Raw genomic sequence first — 10205 nt, forward strand, 5'->3', positions numbered from 1 at the left:
CATGACAAACCCTGTGGTAATATACAGTACAAATGCTAATTTCTATGTATGTAGTGTACATTTATATTTACTATCATTGTTCACAGGTAAATCTCTAACCGCAAGCTTCATATTGTTGATCTCAAGGATACAGCAGAAAGAATATAGAAAGGCTCCTTGGCACTAAATTGCAGGGCACTGTCACTACCTCAATCTGAATACTATTCAACAGTAAGTGCTGCTTATCCATGATGGCACTCTATTTCTTAGAGGTTACTGTCTTGATTAGCAAGATATCATCTTTAAGAGATTGAAAACTGAGATTAGGATTAACTGTGTGTTTAATCCACTCCAAAATCTAATGCCACGTTTGAATCGATTATCATTGGAAGTGTTATCTTAATACATTGATATTTTCATTCCAATTGAAGAGGCTGAACCTATGACATCTTATCTTTAAATGATCATTTCACAGTTGATGTTATTTGAATGTAGCACCATGTTTACATAACTACATTAAATAGTACCTGTAACAATAGTAAAAAATAACTGCTGACATAGACTTACATACAATATTGTATGATAAGGCAGCGTCTGACAGCATTGAATGCAGATGGTATGAGGTACCAAATTCCAGATTGGGAAAATGTTGCTAGGAGACCTGACATCAGCTATTTATTCCACAATCAGGCAGTATCCCACGTGTGTCCCTGCTCAGTATAAAGCCAGTGGGATCTCATCCTTTGCAGATTTTGCAACGAGGTTAGAAAAGTGTGAGCTCAACAGAGGTCTACCCTACTGTCAGACCCATTCTAACCATAGAAAGATCCCAGAACTCATCACCAGCTGAACCATTATTCACTTGATCATGACGCCCCAATGTTCTCTGGACAGATCAATTTCCTTCTCAGTAGTTCAAATGAATTTATTATACACAAGTTATCACCCCAAGGCTACATTTGAGGTGAGGGCCATTTGAAGAGCTTTTCACACATCAAGATGTTCCCTCCAGACGTGTGGAATTCTACGGACCTGATGTGGTTCAATGCGTCTGAGTTGAATGCTTCTCTGGAGGACCCGGAGGAGGGGGACCACCCATTCCTGACGGACGCCTGGCTGGTGCCGCTCTTCTTCGCCCTCATCATGCTGGTAGGGCTAATTGGGAACTCGCTGGTCATCTATGTCATCTCCAAACACAGGCAGATGAGGACGGCCACCAACTTCTACATAGGTGAGCAAGACTAAGGGGTTTCCCTTACAGTTACAAAGGGTCTTCCACTTATAACACACTGAACCTCATTGTTCTTGTGGATTGTCATGAACTGGAAAGAAACGTGTTCTTTGTGTGTGACTGTCACAGTCAATGTTATGTAAAGTATGTGGATCAGAGAAATAGTTTATTTCCACTGTAAACTAGGACTAATGACTGTATAATCTTGCAGCCTTACTGTATTTTTTTTTTTTAATGACGACTGTACATGAATATTGTGGATAGTAACCTTATCCATTGTGTCTGTATGTGTCTGTCTGAATGCATCTATACAATACAGTACTGTAGCCTATACTAACAAACAACATATGAAAGGGATCATGTCTCTAAATTAAATAACAGATCTTGTTTGACATTGGAAATGTGTGTGTGGAGTGGAGATGTGCAAAATCAATGGATTTTGAAATATTATGAATTGACCAAGAAGGTGGACAGCACATCTTTGTGCTCATAAATAACAATGATGGTATCAACTTGTGTGTGTGTGTGTGTGTGTGTGTGTGTGTGTGTGTGTGTGTGTGTGTGTGTGTGTGTGTGTGTGTGTGTGTGTGTGTGTGTGTGTGTGTGTGTGTGTTTGAAATGACTGACTGATATCTCCCTGGCCAGCTACACTGGAACCTGTTTTTAATATTGAATCATATTGGTTTACTACTTCCACCTCCTGTGGACAACAACTCTCGCCTCTCAGTTGTTGCTATAAATGATGCAAGTCCATTCAGAAGAGAGCACCATTTTAGACAACTTTGGTACAATAAATCTATGTAATTTTATTACAGCTATACAACTAATCTGAAAGGAACATAAGTCCTATTGTGGCAGATGTCCTCACTATACCCCTGCAGGTCCTGTCCACCTGTATTACTAATAAGACCTCTTCTACATGTCAGTGAAACAGTAATATCTCACATCATTTCAAAACAATTATGTTTTCTCCCACGTTTCATGTAACCCCCCCCCCCTCCCCAATGTGTATTTGGCTTTCGGGAATTTTGTGAAAACAATTGGCTCTTTGAAGCCCATGCCAAAATACACTGATTTGGTGACATGCCTTTGAATTTTACAAAGCAAGTAATTTATTCAAATTAATAACTTTGACTCACAGGTTCAAATGGTTATTTTATGTTGCAAACGTTTGTTCATCAGAAAGAAATGAAAGAGTTCCCTTCTAACTGAGCTTATTTCCACAGCTAACCTGGCTGCGACAGACATCATCTTCCTGGTGTGTTGTGTCCCGTTCACAGCCACTCTCTACCCGCTCCCTGGATGGATATTTGGGAACTTCATGTGTAAATTTGTTGCTTTTCTTCAGCAGGTAAATCATTTGAATAAAACATATTGCCTCTGGTCACAGACATACAGTATCTGTTTTTATATTTGCATATTAATGATGGCTTTTCTCACCACAATGCAATTTGGGTATCATTGCCCTCAACTGGATCCCTGAGATACTTTCTAGTTCTATTAGTCTGAAAAACTGTTCTGGTGCCTGACTGTACCCAATTAAATTACGTAACTGCAATATTGAATTTGAGGTGTCATTTAATTTATCCAGTAGAGGGTAGAGGTTCATGGTCATTTTTTATGGGCAACTTTGTATTTTTAAATGCAATTTGAGTACCAATATGTGTATTTTTTCATATAAAAACAATCCATTTGAAACTCCCAATAAATCTAAATTCAAGGCTTATCTGAGCATCATTCACTGTGGCCCTACTCCATTTGGCGAGACCTCATTGGTTAAGACTGGTTGGTTATGACTCATGACATGTAAGGGATTGTTGCAAGTGAGTGATGAATCACTGTCTATATAAAGAATGTCCTTTTTCCATTTGAAAAAAAAAATAGACAATCAGTCCATCAGGCTTCTTGCGATTAACTACAGCTTCAATCAAGCAGGTTCGAAAGATTAAAACTAATCTGTTGGGTTGGCAAATGACTAAAGCTCTGAGCATACTGTAGATGGACTCCTACGCTAGGATCCAATCTCAGAAGTCATCAAATCTCAGATGTCACGAGTGTTTCAATTTCACCACAGTAAGGAGAGGGATGAATACTTGTCAGCACACTGCACAACATGTCTCTAGACTCTGAAGCAGTCAAGTACGGTGAAATGCCTTTCTTGCAAGCTCTTTCCCATCAATGAAGTAATTCAATCAAAGTAAGCAGTAAGTCAATCAAAAATACCTTTAAATGCATAGTGCAAGGTGCAAAAATAGACTTATGATTGAGCAAGGCAGAAGAGAGGTGTCAGCATCATGCAGTATGCTATAGTCAGAGCTCTCTCATCTTCATCACGTGAACCATCAGCCACCAGGGGGATCTTGTGAGCTTCGATAATACCCTATGTCAATACCACACATCCTCTCAGTAAACCATGGCTTTCACTGACATTGGAATAAGTCGGTTATTGAGCCACAGGATGTGACCAACACATTTCATTGAACTGAACTCCATTGAAACAGAACTTGCCATTGGAAATCTATCTGAAATGTGTCAATTTAAAGCACGGTCCCCCAACTGCTTTAAAAATAAAAATATACATTGTTGGACATAAAAGCCTAAAAATACCAAGTGATTTTAATTTTGGAAATCTGTTCCCAAGTTTTCCCATGTATAATAGAAAGACAGGTGATCGTATACAAATGATTGTGTTTCAGTCAAACATTATACCTATTTGGGCGGTCAATTTGCAGTCTACAAATTATTTGTCACTATTTTCCAGACCATCCACTCAAGACAAAATCATCCCGCAGCTGAATCTAGTTGATAATCTTTTGGTATGTCAGCATTGTTTTGACCCATCAATTAAAATATATAAGGTTGAAGTCGGAAGTTTACATACACTTAGGTTGGAATCATTAAAACTCGTTTTTCTACCACTCCACACATTTCTTGTTAACAAACTATAGGTTTGGAAAGTCGGTTAGGACATCTACTTTGTGCATGACACAAGTAATTTTTCCAACAATTGTTTACAGACAGATTATTTCACTTATAATTCACTGTATCACAATTCCAGTGGGTCAGAAGTTTACATACACTAAGTTGACTGTGCCTTTAAACAGCTTGGAAAATTCCAGAAAATGATGTCATGGCTTTAGAAGCTTCTGCTAGGCTAATTTACATAATTTGAGTCAATTGGAGGTGTACCTGTGGATGTATTTCAAAGCCTACCTTCAAACTCAGTGCCTCTTTGCTTGACATCATGGGAAAATCAAAAGAAATCAGCCAAGACCTCAGAAAACAAATTGTAGACCTCCACAAGTCTGGTTCATCTTTGGGAGCAATTTCCAAACCCCTGAAGGTACCACATTCATCTGTACAAACAATAGTACGCAAGTATAAACACCATGGGTCCCTGCAGCCGTCATACCGCTCAGGAAGGAGACACCTTCTGTCTCCTAGAGATGAACGTACTTTGGTGAGAAAAGTGCAAATCAGTCCCAGAATGACAGCAAAGGATCTTGAAGATGCTGGTGGATACAACTACAAAAGTATCTATATCCACAGTAAAATGAGTCCTATATTGACATAACCTGAAATGCCGCTCAGCAAGGAAGATGCCAATGCTCCAAAACAGCCATAAAAAAGCCAGACTATGGTTTGCAACTGCACATGGGGACGAAGATCGTACATGGGGACAAAGATCGCACATGGGGACAAAGATCGTACGTCTGATGAAAGAAAAATAGAACTGTTTGGCCATATTGACCATCGTTATGTTTGGAGGATAAAGGGGGAAGCTTGCAAGCCGAAGAACACCATCCCAACCGTGAAGCACGGGGGTGGCAACATCATGTTGTGGGGGTGCTTTGCTGCAGGAGGGACTGGTGCCCTTCACAAAATAGATGGCATCATGAAGATGGAAAATTATGAGTATATATTGAAGAAACATCTCAAGACATCAGTCAGGAAGTTGAAGCTTGGTCACAAATGGGTCTTCCAAATGGACAATGACCCCAAGCATACTTCCAAAGTTGTGGCAAAATGGCTTAAGAACAACAAAGTCCATGTATTGGAGTGGCCATCTCAAAGCCCTGACCTCAAACCTTCAGAAAATTTGTGGACAGAACTGAAAAAGCGTGTGTCAGCCAGGAGGCCTACAAACCTGATTCAGTTACACCAGCTCTGTCAGGAGGAATGGGCCAAAATTCACCCAAGCTTGTTGAAGGCTACTCGAAACATTTGACCAAAATTCAACTATTTAAAGGCAATGCTAACAAATACTAATTGAGTGTATGTAAACTTCTGACCCACTGGGAATGTGATGAAAAAAATAAAAGCTGAAATAAATCATTCTCTCTACTATTATTCTGACATTTCACATTCTTAACATTAATTGGTGATCCTAACTGACCTAAAACAGGGAATGTTTACTAGGAATAAATGTCAGGAGTTGTGAAAAACTGAGTTTAAATGTATTTGGCTCAGGTATATGTAAACTTCCGAATTCAACTGTATATATCATTTACTTGGCCCTATTACTCTTCCATATCTTGAAAACTTGATTGCTGACATGCAAAATGTTTTGGGAGAGACAAACAGTCACATTTCATTTAATAAAGAAATGACATGGTTGCAAAAGCAGTCTTATGTGAAGGTTAGAAAATGACTGATGCTCAACAAAACTTCTACACAGATTCTAGTCCTCTGTTTAGATTTGTATTTTCATCAAAAGGACCAACTCTCTGTATGCTGTGTATTTTTGGTAGACTAATTGATAACTCACTCCCCCACATATTCATATATCACTGCTGCTGTACAGTGTGCAAGTGGGAGGATTCATTAAATCAGACTTTGTGAACTCATTTTAATATCCGTTGTAATTCTCAGCTTAATTTGTTTATATATATATATATATAGATGTTTACTATTTTCTTAAATCCTTTTTACTTGTTCAACCCACACGCAGTGCTCCTCTTCGTTCAAGAGACTCCTGCATTCTGTCCCTACATTATGACAAGAGTAGGGCACTTCGGATCAATGATGTACACCTGGTCAGTCTCTCTTTCGCACTTCAGTGAGAAACAAGGGCGTTGGATAGATCTCAAGTAGTGTAGTTACTGAACTGGGGTCACAAATCCTACTCTCCAACAGCATTATGTTGTTTAGAACCTGCTAATCTGTTATCACGGATGGTAACCAACTGTCAGAGGTTTTCTTTTTAATCGGGAAAGGATTTCAAACTCAACATTATTTTATGAATTATGTGTGAAAGAAACTTTATGGTTATATTTTTATCCTGGAAATGGGACAAAAACTATGGGCATGACACCTAACCCAGGAGGACGAGTTAATAATGTTTTGAGATAATGTCTTTCTAAAGTTACATTTTCTCATTATGCTCATCATTAATCATTCCTTCCCAGTGTGATGGCAGGCAGGTGCCATTTATTTACATAACTTTTACAGCATGTCTCTTATGTAAAATTGTTAATATGGTTTCACCTGTGAACAACCCAGAATGAAAGTCATTATTTTGTTCTTCTTTTTTCTTAGGTGACTGTTCAGGCTACATGCATCACCCTCACTGCCATTAGTGGGGATCGCTGCTATGTCACAGTGTACCCTCTAAAGTCCCTACGCCATCGCACTCCACGAGTCGCCATGATCGTTAGCATCTGTATATGGATCGGTAAGTCACATGCTAGCATTCCTGAACCAATTGCAAACCATTGATTTTGGCTCAAAGCATCATGAACACGTCTACATTTTCTATAAAGTTAAACTAATTCAATGTTTGTCTTTTTTTAAGGTTCCTTCATTCTATCCACCCCGATCTTCATGTACCAGAGGATTGAGGAGGGCTACTGGTATGGACCGAGACACTACTGCATGGAGAGGTTTCCCTCTAAGACCCTGGAGAGGGCTTTCATCCTGTACCAGTTCATAGCTGCCTACCTACTACCTGTCATTACCATCTCCTTCTGCTACACACTCATGCTGAAGAGGGTGGGCCAGCCGTCAGTTGAGCCAGTAGACAATAATTACCAGGTATGGAGAGACTATTACTTTGGGTGTTCTTCTTTATGACTTAGTTTAAAACATCAATAGGTGCACTCCTTTGTCAAGGTTACACAATGAAAGCATGAGTTCATATTTGGATCCCTTCCAAATTGCAGGTATACTACAGTATGTCATTAAAAACCCTCAGCCGGTGACCATGTTTTGAACTACATACAGTGTAGGTCATTTCGAAGCCCGTCACAGTAGTAGTGAGTTAACTTCAACATTTCTACCACAGGTCCACCTGTTGTCTGAGAGGACCGTCACACTGAGGAGTAAGATCTCCAAGATGGTGGTGGTGATTGTCCTCCTTTTCACCATCTGCTGGGGGCCTATACAGCTCTTCGCCCTGTTCCAGTCCTTCTACTCCAACTACAGGGTCAACTACGCCACCTATAAGATCAAGACCTGGGCTAACTGCATGTCCTACGCTAACTCCTCCATCAACCCAATCGTTTATGGCTTCATGGGAGACAGTTTCCGCAAGTCCTTCAAAAAGACTTTCCACTTCCTGTTCAAACACAAAGTGAGAGACAGCAGTGTCACGTCACGCACGGCTAATGCAGAAATCAAGTTAGTTGCTGCAGAGGAAGGCAACGACGAAGGGAAATGAGCCTTGGGCTGAGTGAGCTGCTGAGGGGGCAAAGCTGAGTGAGCTGCTGGGGGGGCAAAGCTGAGTGAGCTGCTGGGGGGGCAAAGCTGAGTGAGCTGCTGGGGGGGCAAAGCTGAGTGAGCTGCTGGGGGGGGGGGGGGGGGGAGCTGAGTGAGCTGCTGGGGGGGCAAAGCTGAGTGAGCTGCTGGGGGGGGGCAAATCTGAGTGAGCTGCTGGGGGGGGGGGGCAAAACTGAGTGAGCTGCTGGTGGGGGGGCAAAGCTGACTGAGCTGCTGGGGGGTGGGCAAAGCTGAGTGAGCTGCTGGGGGGGCAAAGCTGAGTGAGCTGCTGGGGGGGGGCAAGGCTGAGTGAGCTGCTGGGGGGGGGCAAAGCTGAGTGAGCTGCTGTGGGGGGGGGGCAAAGCTGAGTGAGCTGCTGGGGGGGGGGGGCAAAGCTGAGTGAGCTGCTGGTGGGGGTCAAAGCTGAGTGAGCTGCTGGGGGGGGGGGGGGCAAAGCTGAGTGAGCTGCTGGGAATCAGTTCACATTGGCACACAAACAGAAAAACACATGATAGACTGCTGCGAATGCACACTTTTCAGAAGGCAATGACACCCTGCTGGGAGCAGCATTTTAAAATGGCATTTGATGTGTTGTTTGCTTGCAATTCTACAAAAGCTGACTGATCCTGCTCTGTTCTGATATCACAGACAATGAAAGGACATTGTAAAAAATGTATAATGTTCAACACCTAGGCAGACTGCTCAGAATAATATGAAAATAATACAATTAGAACAAAAAAAGTTACTGGAAGTCACATACATGACGTGAAATCTAATAGACACTATGGTTACAAGAGCAGTCCAAGGTGACCTCAAAATGGGTTTGTGGACATTTTGTTATCAGATGTGCGCAGGTTGTTAACACGTTGTTAACACGTTGTTATCATTAACTCATCTCAAAGCTGTGAAGTGATTGCACCCGATATATATTTTTCAATGGAGAGATTTATGATGGTAGCTAGGAATTTCACATGAATGGCGTTACAAACCACTCAGGAGTTAAATTCCAGGCCAGTTCAATGGGTGTACAGCCAACAGTGATGTGTAGGAGCTTGCTCAGGTAGGGGCATAGTCAATGAGGCGTGGTGAGTGTTTACTTTACTACTATGTTCCAGACACACACTTACACCTCCCTTTACACACAGTGCACAGGTGGCGGGGGCCAGCCCTATCAGACTTTCACTGGCCAACCCTACATTCCCACAGCATTATCTTATGCGACTTAGTCACCCGATCGTTTCCTTTTCCTTTGACAGCGACGCTGTAAAAAAAGGACACAATCTGTGACTGACTTGTCCTGACAGTGCCTCCTCCCAATGTGCCGTGACTGTCTGTCCTTGTTTGAATTGCGGATCGAAACATCTGTACTGTTGGAAGTATCTGTGTTCTATCTGGCCCTACTTTAGCGTTGAGTTGAAAAGTTGACTTGAAAAAAGAAGAAAGTGTTTAGAAAGGTGGGATGATGAACAGAACTAAAGACCTTGGAAACAACGGAAAACTTTGAACAGATTTAGATTGAATTCTGTACAGAATGTTTTACTGCATACACACTTGAATGCAGTTTAGTCCATGTTTGATTGTAACGCTCCCTGTGAAAACATGTATTCTCTTCAGGCATTTCAGATGTCTGCACATTTTGTTTTGGTAATCACTCCACTTAAGTGTTTTATTATAGACTTTCCCTACAGTATTTGCACTATCTTTATTTATGAATAATATATTGATCTTACCCTAAGCTCTATGAATCTTGTAACATTCCCTGTATTGTAAATGCCTAACTACTGTAGGCCTACATGAATATCTACAGTACTGTGGATTTAACCACTGTGTTTGATTATTCATTTACTTTTAAGCTTTTTTGTGTTTAATCAGAAATGTGAAAAGTACATATCATTGCCTTTGTTACTAACACAGAATTCTACATTATTATACTTTTTATTTTTATTAGAAATGTTGCAGGATAAAATCTCTTCATGCACCATCTCCTTTTCAAGAGTGTCCCAAAAAATAAATACATATTAATAATAAAAATAATTAGTCATACTGTCTATTAATAATAATAATAAAAATAATTACATAATAATAATACATACAGACATATTTATATTTACATTTGAAAAAGGGCTTTCTTAAATTCACTGTGATTTAAATGCCCTGATTTCTATAGGTAAATGATTCCAGTCAGTTGGGTCTTTGTATCTGAAAGATCTTACTCTAACCTCATGCTGTACCCTTGGAATGTGTAATGGCTGCTGTTGTCTAAAGGAGTAGTGTGAGTCTTGCAAAGTTGGATGTTCCT

General features: G+C 40.6%; 1 protein-coding gene across 1 annotated transcript; it reads left to right on the forward strand.

Annotated features, from left to right (window-relative positions):
* The first annotated feature begins 750 nt into the window (after nucleotides 1-750).
* Nucleotides 751-7906, forward strand: LOC110508183 (G-protein coupled receptor 54). Its single transcript, XM_036966928.1, has 6 exons — nucleotides 751-1210; nucleotides 2437-2561; nucleotides 6749-6884; nucleotides 7005-7243; nucleotides 7404-7406; nucleotides 7494-7906. The coding sequence occupies exons 1-6, from the start codon at nucleotides 979-981 to the stop codon at nucleotides 7866-7868; spliced, it is 1110 nt and encodes a 369-aa protein (XP_036822823.1). The 5' UTR covers nucleotides 751-978; the 3' UTR covers nucleotides 7869-7906.
* The last annotated feature ends 2299 nt before the right edge of the window (nucleotides 7907-10205 follow it).

Source organism: Oncorhynchus mykiss, chromosome 28, assembly GCF_013265735.2.
Source record: "Oncorhynchus mykiss isolate Arlee chromosome 28, USDA_OmykA_1.1, whole genome shotgun sequence".
Taxonomy (NCBI): Eukaryota; Metazoa; Chordata; class Actinopteri; order Salmoniformes; family Salmonidae; genus Oncorhynchus; species Oncorhynchus mykiss.